Here is a 15,382-nt window from a genome sequence, read left to right on the forward strand (position 1 = left end):
GGGCTATAGTCCATGGGGTTGCAAAGAGTCGGACATGACTGAGTGACTTTCACTTCATTTCACAAAAAGTAGGCTGCACTTCAAAGAAAAAACCAGGAATCCTACTTAAACTACACACTCATTTCAACAGGTGATTCACATTCTCCAAGCCCGTTTGGTAAAATATTTGGCAACCAGCTATCCAACAAAACCATGAAATCTTCTAAACTTCTTCACCTCATGGATACCAAGCACCCTGCATTAAAAGACAAGCCCTTGGAGTTTTTCAGAAGAAAAAAAAAATGTGAACACGAAGAACAGATGCAATTACTGAAGGGCACCACTTTATCGAATGTATCTGCACTGAGAGCATCATTCTTAGCGCCTAATCGCGTTGCTAGAGCTAGAAACCCTTTAATATTGGTGAAGAGCTGATTCTGCCCATGACTAAGGACATTGCTGTGAGCCTTAAGGAGAGACTGCAGCTCAAAAGGTGGCACTTGTTCCTCTTTTGGCCAGCACCTTAACTAGGTGAATGGATGAATGGATAATATCCCCTGAAATAGCAGGGGATATTGAGGTGCAACTGTTAGGATTAGAGAGTCACCATGATATGGAACCCAGGTTGATGAGTCTACCGATGATGACAACAAGGCAACAATGCTTGTTTTTGTGCGATATATTTTTCAGGAGGATGTGCACAAGGGTATGTCACGTGCACTTTGAATGACTACATATCAGGAAAACTGAATTGGTCATTCTGTGTCAGGACATGCATGGACAGAGCAGATGCCATAACTAGACAACTTTCTGGTTTCACTACTCGGGTAAAAGAGGTTGCTTCTGACTGTAAAGCTACACACTGTGTCATCCATAGAGAAATGCCGGTTAGCTGAAAAATGTCACCTGAACTTAACAATGTTTGGCAGGTTGTGATTAAAATAATCAACCCCATTAAAGCACGTGACCTTAACTCATGTCTGTTTACGCAGCTCTGTGAGGAGATGGACACAGAGCTCACATGCCTTCTCTTATACACGGAAATGAGATGGCTTTCTAAAGGAAGATCACTGACCAGAGTGCTTTAGTTCCAAGGGCCACTCCAGAGATTTCTTCTAGGAAAACAGTCACTATCGGGCAGCACATTTTAGTGACACAGAATTGGTTGCAAAACTTGCTTACTGCGTGACATATGCAACCTGCTCAACAAGCTCAGTCTGTCACAGGGGGAAAATGACACTGTTTCCAAGTCAGCAGATAAAGTGGCTGCGTTCAAAGCCAAACTGGAATTATGTGGCTGATGAGTGAACATTGGGATTTTTGACATGTTTCAAACATTAGCAGAGATTTTGAAAGAGACTGAGCCAGCAGCTTCTTTCTCCCAGCTTGTGCATGATCACCTATCTCAGCTTTCAAAAGACTTGGAGCATTACTTTCCAACTACAAAAGACTCACAAACTGGAAAGGAACTGATCCGTGAACCATTTGTGAATAAGCCAGGTGAGTTGACTTTGTCTGTGCTAGAAGAGGATCAACTGCTTGAGCGGTGGCCTTAAAAGTGTGCTTGGGACAACTTCAAATCTCCATACTTTCTGGATTAAAGTCAAGGTGGAATATCATGAGATTGCCAAAAAAGCGCTGAAAAGCCTGCTTTCATTTCCAACATCCTATCTTTGTGAAGCAGGGTTTTCTGCAGCGACAGCAATCAAAATGAAATTACAGAGTAGACTGGACATCGGCAACACACTTTGGGTATCACTTTCTCCCACTGCCCCCGGATGGGACCAACTAGCTGCAGAAAAACAAGTTTAAGGCTCACCAATCCTGCATTGTAGTGAGTTGTATAATTGTCTCATTATATATCACAATGCGATAATAGCAGAAATAAAGTGCACAGTAACTGTACCTTGCGTAAATAATCCCCAAACCATCTCCACCCCAGTCCAAGGAAGAATTGTCTTCCTTGAAATCAGTCCCTGCTCCCAAAATGGATGGGGACTGCTGCGTTTGACGATCATAAAGAGAGGTCAAGATGGCAGTTGAACACGTGTGGAGGGTCAGGACTGTTGACATGACTTTTGTCATCATAGACATGTAGATTCCACTGGAAGTCACAGTGCCAGATGAGGTCCTCTGTGGAGAGGATGCAGACGAGGACTGTGGAGGGATGCCCACTTTAGAGGTCAAGCCCAGAAGCTAGAAACTCAGATGAGAAGCAGCAGCCAGTGAAGCAGAGGGATTTTGCTCTGAATCTAAGACTGCTCTAAAAAGTCTATTTTTTTTTAAATGAAGGGGCTATTAAGGCATTCCCAGATAAACAAAAACTAAAAGAACTCATTACTAGCAGACCTGCTCTAAAAGAAATATTAAAGGGAGTCCTTCATATTTGACGCTAGACAGTAACTTGAACTATCTTGAATAAAGAGAATGAGGAAAAGCAATGATAGAGGTATATTTATAGACAGTACATTTTAATTTTTGTTTGTATCCTTTTCTTCTCATATTTTATACAAAAGACAACTGCATAAAGCAATATATATATAAAATTGCATTGGTGGGTTTATAATGTATACAAATGTAATTTGTATGGCAATATAGCATGAAGGATGAGAAAGAAACAAATCTACACCAGAGCAGAGTTTTTATATAATATTGAAAATAAGTTGGTATTAATCCTAACTAGAATGTTGTAAGTTAAGATGTTAATTGTAATTCCCTGGTATAATTCCCCAAGTGTAATTCTTTCCAATAAGAAAATAATTTATATAAATAAAAAGAAACAAGGGAACTAAAATGATATTTTAGAAACTAATACAAAAGAAAGAATAAGAAAGGGACAACAACAACAAAAAAAAACTTATGACATATAAAAAGCAAATGGCAAAATGGCAAACTTAAATCCTGCTTTATTAGTAATTACCTTAAGTGTACATGGACTAAATATTTTAATCCAAAGGCAAAATGTGATGATAATCCGACAGAGATAGGATGGCTCCCCCTACTCCACATTTGATCAGAAATCAAGGTTAATGGTGCTACATATGTACCAAGAGTGAACATAAGATGATTTTTCATATAATGAGGAGTTCTGGGGAGAGCATGATAAACCTCAAGCAGGTCCAAAAATGGCTTGAGATAGCAGGGAGTGATGACTGGCTTGGGGTATGGTGGTTAGGGGGTGGGAATTTCTTCACATGGGTCCTTGTATGGCTTGAACTTTCCACCAGTGTGGAGGAAGGGAACATCCAGGCTTTCTCACCAAATTGCCCAGATATCAGGCAGAAAATGAGAAAGATTGGTGTAGCTGGAAAGCTGTCAGAGGTCAAACATCAAAAATAATTCATGCTCCTTATTACACAGAGATTGACAGAATGAATAATGGATCTTACCATCTGATATGTGGAAGAGACACACTTTAGATGCAAAGACACAAATAGGTTGAAAGTAAAAGGATGGCTCAGGAAGAGACAGACACTCTGCATGACAGACTCTAGGTTCATGCACATCACTCCAAGTGACCCAATTTTGTCCCTTTTTATGGCTGAATAATATTCCATAGTATATATGAACCATGTCTTCTTTATCCATTCATCTGTCTGTGGACATTTAGGTTGCTTTCATGTCCTGACTATTGTAAATAGTGCTGCAATGAACACTGGGGTACATGTGTCTTTTTGAACAGGTATCCAGGTTGGGAAGAAGTAAAACTATCTCTGTTCATGGACAACATGACCTTGTATAATGAAAATCACAAGGAATCTACTAAAAATGATCAGAACCAATAAATGAGTTCAGAAAAGTCATGGCATACAAGATCAAGATAGCAAAATCAACTGTATTTCTATTACCTTGCAATGAATAATCTGAAAATAAAACTAATAAAACATTTCCATTCAAAATAGCATTAAAAAGAATAAATGAAAGTGACAGTTGCTCAGTCGTGTCCGACTCTTTGCGATCCCACGGACTCCACAGTCCATGGAATTCTCCAGGTCAGAATATTGGAGTGGGTAGCTGTTCTCTTCTCCAGGGTATCTTCCCAACCCAGGGATTGAACCCAGGTTTCCTGCATTGTAGGTGGATTCTTTACCAGCTGAACCACCAGGGAAGCCCCAAAAGATTAACTACTTAACAGATAATTTTTTTTTAATATTTATTTGACTGTGCTGGGACTTAGTTGTGGCATGTGGGATCTAATTCCCTGACTAGGGATCAAACCCAGGGCCCCTGCATTGGGAGCGTGGAGTCTTAGCCACTGGACCACCAAGGAAGTCCCTTAACAGATAATTTAAGAAAACAAGTGAAAACAAATTAATAAGTCATGGAGATGTACTCACAAAGTTATATTTAGTTTCAGGTATACAACATAATGATTCAATATTTGTATATATTGTGAAGTGATCACCACAGTAAGTGGTGTAAGCAACTAACATTAATAATACTGTACTGCATGTTTGAAAATTGTGAAGAGAGTAGAAGGCAAAAGGAAAAAGAGGGCATCAGAGGATGAGATGGTCAGAGAGCATCACTGACTCAATGGACATGAACTTGAGCAAACTCTGGGAGATGGTGGAGGACAGGGAAGCCTGATGTGCTGCAGACCATGCTGCCACAAAGAGTCAGACACAACTTAGCAACTAAACAAGAAGATAGTATATCTTAAAAGTTCTCATCACAAGAAAAAAATTATGTAGCAACATATGGTGATGGATGTTAACTAGACTTACTGTGGTGATCACTTCACAATATATACAAATATTGAATCATTATACTGTATACCTGAAACTAAATATAACGTTGTGAGTCAATTATGCCTCAATAAAAAAGAAAGAAATGTGTAAAACTTATACTCTGAAAACTAAAAAACTGTTGAAAGAAATTAAAGATGATTTAAATAAGTGGAAAAGCATCCTGTGTTCTCAAATTGGAAGACTTAACATCGTTAAGTCTTAACATCGCGGCAGTCTGTTGAGGTCTCATCTTTAAGCTCCAGTTGCATCGTTAAGGCAATACTTCTCAAACTGACCTACAGATAAAAATGAATCTCTATCAGTCTTAGTTGACTTCTTTGTAGAAATTGACAAGCCATCTCTAAAATGCATATAGAACTTCAAGGGACCCAAAAGAGCCAAAACAATACTGAAAAAGAATATTAAAGAAGCAAAACAAGTGTTGGCAAAGATGTAGAGAAATTAAAACTCTCATACATCACTGATGGAAATGCAAAACGTACAGCTGTTTTGAAAAACAGTAGGATAGTTTCTCAAAACTCAAAACAGAATTGCCACATAGCAGCAGTTTGACTCATGGATATATATCCAAGAGCACTGAAAACACATGTCCACACAAAAACTTGCACATGAATGTGCATAGTCACATTATTCATAATAGCCAAAAAGTGGAAACAACCCAAATGTCCATCAACAATTGAATGTGGTCTATCTACACAATGAACTACTATTCAGTAATTAAAGTAAACGAAATGCTGATACATGCTACAAGGTGAATGGATGTTAAAAAACATTATGCTAAGTGAAAGAAGACTGAGCACCGAATATCTGATGCTTTTGCATTGTGGTGATGGAGAAGAATCTTAAGAGTCCCTTGCACTGCAAGGAAATCAAAGCAGTCAATCCTAAAGAAAATCAAGCCTGAATAATCATTGGAAGGACTGATGCTGAAGCTGAAGCTCCAATATTTTGGCCACCTGATGTGAAGAGACAAATCATTGCAAAAGACTGTGATGCTGGTAAAGATTGAAGGTTAAAGGAGAAGAGGGTGTCAGAGGATGAGATGGTTAGATAGCATCACTGACTCAATGGACATGAATCTGAGCAAACTCCAGGGGATAGTGAAGGAGAAGGAAGTCTGGAGTGCTGCAGTCCATTGGGTCTCAAAGAGGTGGACACGACTTAGTAACTAACAGCAAAGTAAAAGAAACAGACACAAAAAGTCTTACATTAAACGATTACACTTATATGAAATGGCCAGAACAGGCAAATATAGGGACAAAAAATAGATAATTGGTTTAAACAGATGGCTAAGTACAGAGCTAGGGAGTGAGGTGGGGGAATGGGTGTGACTTCTATTGGGCATGTGGTTTCTTTCAGGGGCAATGAAAATGTTCTGAAAGTTGATAGTGGTCATGAAGCATGATTCTATCAATATACTAAAAGCCACTGAATACTTTAAATAGATGATTTGTATGAACTTGTATCATACCTCAATATAGCTGTTGTTTTTTAAAAATGAACACTACTCATCTGTGGTCCATCTGAAATGAAGTACCAGTCCATCAGAAATGATGTACCAGAAAGTTGATTTCAATGCACAAATTTTTTTCGGCCATATACCCATTTTATTTGGTGATATGAAGACATCTGAAAATTAAATTTGACCTTTAAATATATGAGTCTGAAGATATAATGTCTGAGCAAAAGCACTTGTTAGAAGAAAAGGTCAAGGACAGCAGCTTATCCAAAGACCTGCCTGACTGGGGCTGGCAGAGGCAGCCACTGAAGCCAGCAAGGGGGAAAGGTCTTGCCTCCAACACTGCCTCTTTGGGGGACAGCACCTGGCATTCAACCGTTGCTGTCTCTCCAATCAGCTCTGCTAAAATGCAGAAGCTACGTGTTTTAAACGTTCAGACTGAGCATAAACGAAGCTGATGTTTTTGTGTTAAGCTCCCAACGATAGGCGCGTTGTTAACAGTAATCAGAACAAATAGCGGTAACTGGATTGAGTAATGAGACGGGGAAGCACAAAAGGGAAGGGGGCATGCCTGTCTCACTCATTCGGAATTTTGATGAAGGTAGTTTTGCCTTTTCCAGTTGTAACTATTAGACCCTTCCCAGAAGCAAGCTGATAAGGGAATTCAGAAATCCCTGTGCCTGGGAATTCCAGTCCCCTTTATTCAGGAGTTCAAAGGTCTGTTTGCCTGGACGTTGTCAGGGGTCTCAATCCTCTCTAGGGGATGGGGCCCTCCCAGCCCACCTGCCACTAAGGTTTCGAGCTCCTTCCTGGCGAGAAGCCTGCGGGCAATTAAAGATGATTTTAACTGTTAGTTATCAGCAGTGAAAGACTTCAAACAGACAGTAAGTGCTGGAGCCTCTTGTACTTTAATTTTAAAATTACAGCTCAGCCTGATTAGCAAGAAGCTACAATTTTCAGCACTTGAGCCCAGTGGTCTCTTGCCCGCTCATCAGTGGTACGAAATCACTTCTGCTGGGCACACACTGGAGAATGCTAATTTTATCGGTTTTACTATCTCATACAGCTCCTGAGGAAAAGGCAAGGTGGAAATAAATTGTGGGCTGGTGAGTGTTTTGTCTGTGTTTCCTGGTCTGCATTAATCAGTGCAATCACCTCCGGTGGCATCCTGGCTTTCAGACATGGTGTTAATTGCTTGTTTGACTGGCCCTTGTTTTTTAAGTAAACTAGGAGTTTACTTACAGTTTACAGTTTCAAACCTAGAGAATTGGTTTTAAATTGGTATTTACTCATCTTACATTAGCCCAAGGCTCTCCCTAAGGGATTTCCAGGAAGCCCTGCATATTATTCACTATATCAGGATACCAACCGGGGAAGTGAGACATTGCCACCATCTCCATTTATTGTTACAAAGAAGCATCCAGACCAGAAAAGGAGATCTGAATTCCTGTAGAGGTGAGTGAGGACATGGGTATGTTCCAGGAACAAGAGAAATTTATGTGGGCCAAAAAGAACAGTTGAGGGAAAGAAATCAAGCTGGTATGGGCTCCAAAGTACTGTCCAGGACCCCCAGAAGACATTAAAATGCCTTTATAGCCAGAACAAACAGCTCTTCTGTTACAAACCCAGGTCCTGGGACTCTTTAATCCATAGAAATTGGTAAGAGGCCAGAAAAGAAATTCAGGCAAGGCTTTACAAGTGCCCTTGCTTGCTCTCCGAGGAGGGCAAGCTGGTTCCTTAAACAGGATGAGAGTAGTGGCAGATCGGTGGCTCTATTGGGGGAGAGGCTCAGGTGGTCTGCCCACCCCCTTGGTGGTGCTGTGTGCAGGGGTCATGCCCAGTGTCCTGCTTTTGCTCCCTGTGATTCAGAAATGGCAGTTGGTTTGTGGCCTTTTTGTATCTGTGGTTCATAATTGCCCCAACTGCTGTATGTGTGTAGTTATTTTTAGTCCCTTGTAGCTTCCTTGTATTATGTTGCTGGAGGTGCAAGCACTCCAGTAAAGGCTGCCAGGTCTCAACTTAGCTCACTTCAATCCAATACTAGTCATTACAGAATTTTTTTAATTGCCATTGTCTTGTAATAGTATCACAGAAGGCAAAAACAAACAAGAGCGTTTTTGTATGTAATCTATAGAAATGCTCTTCCTCCCCATCCCTCCCACCATGATCTCTTCTAATCTTTCAAATCCCTACTTCCAACTCTCAGCTTCTTCAGCAGGAAGCTCATCTCCCCACTGTGTCCACAGCATTCATTCAAATCCTGCCGGTTCCACCTGCAAAGTATTTCTTGAATTTATGTTCTCCTCTGTAGTCAACTTGGTCCTTGCCCAATTTCAAGATCTCGTCTTCTCCCCACTGGATGATTTCTTAAAGACCTGTCCCTAAAACACACCCTCCACACACCCACAAGTCCTTGACAGAGCAGGAGAAAGAGAAGAAGTAGAGAAGAAGGAGCTGGAGGGAGTTCAAGTTCAAGGGTGGTATACATGTCATCAAGGTCATGAGAAGCCTAGGAGCGCAGGAGCCTGAGTTGGAGGTGGAGGCTGAGTCAGAGCTCGGAGGAGCAACTCTGTGGGATGAGCCCGAGTCAGGTCCTGAGGAGTGGCTGCTTGCCTGGGAGGGAGGTGAGGGCACCAAAGCAGACGAGGACTAGCATGCAGACGAGCAGATTTTCCACTCGGACATTGATGAGTGGAACAAAGCCTCTCAAGTTTTGATTTGTGCAAAAATCACTTGGTGTGCTTGATAAAAATACAGATTACCAGGCAGAGCCCTCAGAGAGTCTAGTTAGTATTAGCTGAGATTGGGCCCAGGCATCTTTGTTTTAACAAACACTCTGGGCAATTTTGATATAAACAGGTCTTGACCACACTTTGAGAGATACTATCTGATGCAGGCTGAATTGTGTCCCCCTCATATCCATATCCACTCCAGAACTCTTGCCTGGAAAATCCCATGGATGGAGGAGCCTGGTAGGCTGCAGTCCATGGGGTCACTAAGAGTCGGGCACTACTGAAGCGACTTAGCTGCAGCAGCAGCAGCATATCCATATGTTGAAGTCTGTGGGAAATTAACAAGATGGCGCCAGTCAGGCTCTCTCATTTCCCCCCTCCCCACTGCCAGGCTCTCATGCCCGCTGGCCCCATGTCCTGTAAACAATGACTTTGCAAGGCTATTAACAGCCGAGACCACTTATAGCACTGCGCATGCGCGTCATGAGGTACTCAACTTGGTCATAGGCTACTTTGTGCAGTAGGCCTATATGAGCTTCACCTGGAAAGGCCCTGAAGGGTTGGATGTGCTTATGTTCAGTTCAGTTCAGTTGCTCAGTCGTGTCTGACTCTTTGCGACCCCATGAATTGCAGCACGCCAGGCCTCCCTGTCCATCACCAACTCCCGGAGTTCACCCAGACTTACGTTCATCGAGTCAGTGATGCCATCCAGCCATCTCATCCTCTGTCGTCCCCTTCTCCTCCTGCCCCCAATCCCTCCCAGCATCAGAGTCTTTTCCAGTGAGTCAACTCTTCGCATGAGGTGGCCAAAGTACTGGAGTTTCAGCTTTAGCATCATTCCTTCCAAAGAAATCCCAGGGCTGATCTCCTTCAGAATGGACTGGTTGGATCTCCTTGCAGTCCAAGGGACTCTCAAGAGTCTTCTCCAACACCAAAGCATTGACGTTCAAAAGCATCAATTCTTCAGCACTCAGCCTTCTTCACAGTCCAACTCTCACATCCATACATGACCACAGGAAAAACCATAGCCTTGACTAGACGGACCTTTGTTGGCAAAGTAATGTCTCTGCTTTTGAATATGCTATCTAGGTTGGTCATAACTTTCCTTCCAAGGAGTAAGCGTCTTTTAATTTCATGGCTGCAGTCACCATCTGCAGTGATTTTGGAGCCCGGAAAAATAAAGTCTGACACTGTTTCCACTGTTTCCCCATCTATTTCCCATGAAGTGGTGGGACCGGATGCCATGATTTTCGTTTTCTGAATGTTGAGCTTTAAGCCAACTTTTTCACTCTCCACTTTCACTTTCATCAAGAGGCTTTTTAGTTCCTCTTCACTTTCTGCCATAAGGGTGGTGTCATCTGCATATCTGAGGTTATTGGTATTTCTCCCAGCAATCTTGATTCCAGCTTGTGTTTCTTCCAGTCCAGCGTTTCTCATGATGTACTCTGCATATGTTAAATAAGCAGGGTGACAATATACAGCCTTGATGTACTCCTTTTCCTATTTGGGACCAGTCTGTTGTTCCACGTCCAGTTCTAACTGTTGCTTCCTGACCTGCATACACATTTCTCAAGAGGCAGATCAGGTGGTCTGGTATTCCCATCTCTTTCAGAATCTGTTGCTACAGCTGCTGTGCCAGCCAGGAGAGAATAAACATGTCTCCAGTTTCTACAGCTCCTTGAGTCTCTTAGCTCAAGCCTTGCCTACCCTGGGTTCATTGAACAGTGTGCACAGTGAGATACAATGAGACAATTGGCATCACGAACAGGATCAACAAGACAAAGTCACACCCCCCAGGACCTCAGAATGTGATTGTTTTTGGAGGTTGGACATTTAAAGAGGTAAACAAGATAAAATGAGGTCATATGTGTGGACCTTCATCCAGTATGACGGGTGTCCTTTTAAGAAGAGACTAGGACACAGATAGGAGCACAAACAGAGAAAAGGTCATCTGAGAAGATGCTCATTTACAAGGCAAGGAGAGAGGTCTCAGGAGAAAGCCAACCTGCCAACACCTTGATCTTGAACTTCTGCTTCCAGAACTATGAGAAAATAAATTTCCATTGTTTCAAAATCCCAGCCTATGGTATTTTGTTACAACAGCCCAAGCAGACTAATTCGCTACTCTAGAACAATGGTAGAAGTGGGGGATCTAGAGAATGACCAGGGGACACAGTACAAAAGAGTAATGTGAACAAAGCCAACAGAAGATGCACATGAGCTGGGACAGAGGTCCCCCTATGAGCAGTGTGAGCTTTGAGGCTGGAAGTGCAGAGAGAGTCAGGAGAATGTCCCCTCTTGCTAGCCCCACAGCCGTGAGGACAGAAAACTGGGTTTGGGGAGAAGAGGAGTCATGCTTTAGTCAAGGCAAGGGAGAGATGGAGGTAAAAGAACAGCCTGGACGTTTAAGTAAAAGTGGCAGCTTTCTCTCTGAAAAAAAAAAAAAAATCTCACTAGAATGAGAGCATACTGGAATTTTAAAGATTTAACCAAACATAAAATTGTCACCAATAAAGCGTGGGGAGAGGGATGAATATAGACAACAGCAGCCAAATTTCAGAAGCTGGGGCACAGCTAGGAAAGTGACTAATGCCTTAGCACAGTGGGTCCTCACTGGGACCCCTAGCAATTTGTTGGATAAACAAATTCCTGAGCTTCCCACCCCAGACCCACTGAATTAGAAAATCCATGGGTGGGGCACAGCAATCTGTGTTTCAAGAAGCCTTCTAGGTGATAATGCTGAAGTTTGAGGTCCCATGACTTAACAGATGGAGAGAATTGATTAGAGCAGTCAGTTGTGAAATTCACGAAGCAACCTTGCAAAAAGTCTCAGGAATGACAGCACCAGGTAACTTCAGAAATGGGGAGTGAGGAGCTAATCTCATGAAGACTGGTTGGCAGGATTTAGAAAACAGATCTCAAGCCCCTCTCCTCAATTGTTCATATCTACAGGCTCAATTCTGGCACATAAAGAGGGCAGACCAGGTAACAGTAGGTGTATTTCTGCCTTGGGCTATGTTTTATATAAAGTCCTAATTGGAGGCTGAGCAGGGATCATATTATTTATCATATTTTCAGGGAGATGACTGCCTTGCTGCCAAAGAAACTACTACTGAATGTGAAAAGGCCGAGTACAGTCACTGACAAGGTAAGAGATCTTGTTCTAGGTCCCACTCTGCCTCTAACTGTATCATCAGGGTAAGAACTTCCTCGGTTTCCTTACCTGCATCAAGCTATTCTAAGGATCTTTGAACACAAATATTCCATAGTCATATATTTTAATTAAAATTGAAGAAGCATCATAAAATAGTACTAATTGCAAGCATTGCCTAATTGAACTAACAGGGTGATCCTTCTTTAGTGTATATATATAGAGAGAGAGACAGCTTCTATTGGATGTGCAAATGCCTGAGAAGTGACATTATCCAGATACTTAGAAGGACTTCAGGAACGATGGGTGATGTTGTTTTCTATATAGTCTTAACTTTCTGCAATTTTTCAAATTAATTTTGCACTTAATTATCTTAAGTGCTAATTCTGATCAATTGCTAATATTTGCTTGCAGTGCCATATTGAGGGCCATAAAGCTCACTTCAAACTCGATGGGAAAGAATGATGTGATTGCTCAGTAATGTCTGCCAAGGGAAAAGGATAGGACATATGCCATGTGCTTGCCAGCACTGTGGTGGTACAACCTAGAAGCAAAATGGTCTCGCTTACCTCTTTGACTGTGGATGACTTCAGATTAAAAGCTCAGCTCTCCCCTACTAGCCTCAAATAGAAATAGAGGATTCACAAGGGAGCAGTCGAGTATGGCTGTAAGAACCCAGATCCAGCCTTCCTTTTTTGAAGAGCATCTCATGAATAATTTGAAGAGGATGCTTCTCCAGAGTGTCTGGAGAAATATTGTTCAGTGTGGATTCTTCTCGTCATCTCACAGCCAACCTGAAGACCCAGAAATCTCCCCCTTCTCACCCATACCCATCATCATAGAGCTTTAGCATCATGCCTTGGAGATGGCTCCTACAAGCCTATCTTGAGTATAGGATCTTATAAACTCATTCCTCATTCAGAGGGAGCCTGATTCTGCATAGCGGACAAGACTACAGCTCATAAGTCAGACTCCTATTGGCACACACACCCCCCATACCACTACCTCCCCCAGGATAAGAGCCCGTCCGTACTTACTGCCCATTATCCTCCGTACCGTTGGGCCTTCGGCAGTCATCTCCCTAACAATCTCATTGTCATCCTCATTGGCATCCAGCCAGCGATTACAGTTGAAGTTATACTTGTCCTTGGTCAGAGTGTTCAGCAGGGTCATCTGGAATGAAGTCCTGGGGTGAGCAAGTGGGTGTACTAGAGATACTCATCCATGCCTTGAGGTTCCTGTTCTGCTAGTTCATCTCAAGGAGGATGAGGCCATCCCCCCAGAGAGGACTCTTGTGGAAGATGGAGTGCCAAATTAATATTTATCCCTCTGGTCCCCTAGAGACCCACAGTTGCCTGGCGGCCAGGTGACTGGGACACAAGGCAAGTCTCTTGAAACCTAAGCATCTTTTTAGCCTACTTTGGAAGTCCTGTCCTCATCAGGAATTCCGTGCGTCATGTGTCCAATTTTAGGTCTCACTGTAACCCTTCCCCATCCACACTCCAAACAGATAAAGGCAAGCTAATAAGACAAGGTCATTAGAAAGAAACCATGTTGGTTCCTCTCCCAATCACCTTCCAACCCCAAGATGGTCATCTCACCTTTTCTAAATGCCATCCAGAACCAGGATTCCTTTTATCATGCCATACCCGAATCTTATAAAACCTGCCAAGGTCTGGGAGCTCAATCTATGGTGAGAAATAACAAGGTTTGCATGGACAGAATCAAGTGAAATGCATTTATCCTCACAGCTGAGCCCCTGCCAGGAGGGCACCTGCTTTGAGTTGTTTTTTCAGCATCAAGGCAGGGTTTACTTCAAACCACCCTCATATACTCTATCTTTTTGTGCTCCTTTAACCAATGGCACATGAGGCCGAGACAGCTGTAGATCCAGGGTTCAGCCTGGGCTGGTGAAACTGAACAAAAATAACTGACCCACAGTAGGATCCTGACTAAAGGAAATCTTCCAAATGATAAGCTTTCAGTTACAAAATCTATATGGCAGCCCTGCAAATTAACACAGGCCCACAGCCCCAGGACTCTGCTGGGCACTGAAACAGACAAAAAGATCAATACAGTGGTCATGCCCTCTCCCAGGGGCTCAAAATCTAGCTGAGAAGACAAATACATAACAAGCAGTGAACTGAAGGTATAATAGAAGCTCCAACAGGGTGCTCTGAAAAGAGAGCCACAAATTACAAAATTATTCTTACCTAAAGGTCAGAGCAGCACTTCCGTTGGCAAAACAAGCCCTGCTCTACTTGTATACATATCGGAAATTTAAAGCTGAACTTACTTTTAAATGTTCTAAAATGTATACTTTTCCTTAAATTGGCTCCTCACTCTAATTCAGTCCAGGTTGGGCTGTTTGACACTAACTGTGCTCAGGGTCTCTGTTCTACAATGATTCCCCAAGTCGCCAGGCTCCTGGATGCCCAAAGCCATTCCATACTTGCTTCTTCTCCCGTGCTTTGTTTGGAACTGTTTGATTCAGATAAAGGGCCAGATCTAAACTACACCCCAATGCATTGCCTGTAGATTAAATGTGGCACTCCTGCAGGGGTCTGGGGACTCTATGTTACCTTTTTGTCTTCAAACTTGATCCAAACCTGGCTTCGAAAACCAGAATCCCATGACAAATGCATCTTACACCCCTTCCTCCTTCCTCCTTCCTCCATCCCACCCCATCACACTTCCTTCCTACCCTAAATTTCTCAATTATGCCGGGTTTGAACCACTTGTTGTTGGGATTCAGAAGGATCTCATCTGTCCGCCCCTTCTGCCCATAAATCTGGATGAAGATAGGAGAGTTGGAACCAGCTTTCTTCAAGTCGGTTGTCCAGACCCACAGGGACCATGGGAATTCTGCAGAGATAGGTCCAGTTGCACCATAAACTTCAAAAAGTGAAAAGATTTTCATGCTTCCAGTGGGGAAAATGAGCACATCAAAGGTGATCAAGACTGAAATGCAGGTTGTATGCAGTCGTGTCCCACTCTCCCATTATGTAATAGCAAGTACCAAATTTAGGGAATGACGGATTCCTTGCTATTTCAAAGTGCGTGCCTTAATGTTCGTTTCTTTAAAATTAATTAATATTTTAATTGGAAGATTAAAACTTACAATATTGTGATGGCTTTTGCCATACATCAACATGAATAAGCCATAGGTATACATGTGTCCCCCTCATCTGAACCCCCTTCCCAGGTCCCTCCCCACTCTATCCCTCTAGCTTGTTCCGGAGCACTGGCTTTGGGTCCCCTGCTTTGTGTATTGAACTCACATTGGTCATCTGTTTTACATATGATAATG

At 42.5% G+C, this 15,382-nt stretch overlaps 1 protein-coding gene across 2 annotated transcripts in view; it reads right to left on the reverse strand.

Annotated features, from left to right (window-relative positions):
* Positions 1-15,382, reverse strand: part of LOXHD1 (lipoxygenase homology PLAT domains 1) — a 205,295-nt gene that overhangs the window by 120,164 nt on the left and 69,749 nt on the right. For both annotated transcript variants that reach the window (XM_070361798.1, XM_070361797.1), the window contains exons 10-12: positions 14,777-14,937; positions 13,674-13,760; positions 13,110-13,245 (exon numbers count right to left, since the gene is read on the reverse strand). In XM_070361798.1, coding sequence (XP_070217899.1) covers positions 13,110-13,245; positions 13,674-13,760; positions 14,777-14,937 — 384 coding nt within the window. The remainder of the gene's footprint in view (positions 1-13,109; positions 13,246-13,673; positions 13,761-14,776; positions 14,938-15,382) is intronic.

The sequence above is a fragment of the Bos mutus genome, chromosome 24, assembly GCF_027580195.1.
Source record: "Bos mutus isolate GX-2022 chromosome 24, NWIPB_WYAK_1.1, whole genome shotgun sequence".
NCBI classification, from domain to species: Eukaryota; Metazoa; Chordata; class Mammalia; order Artiodactyla; family Bovidae; genus Bos; species Bos mutus.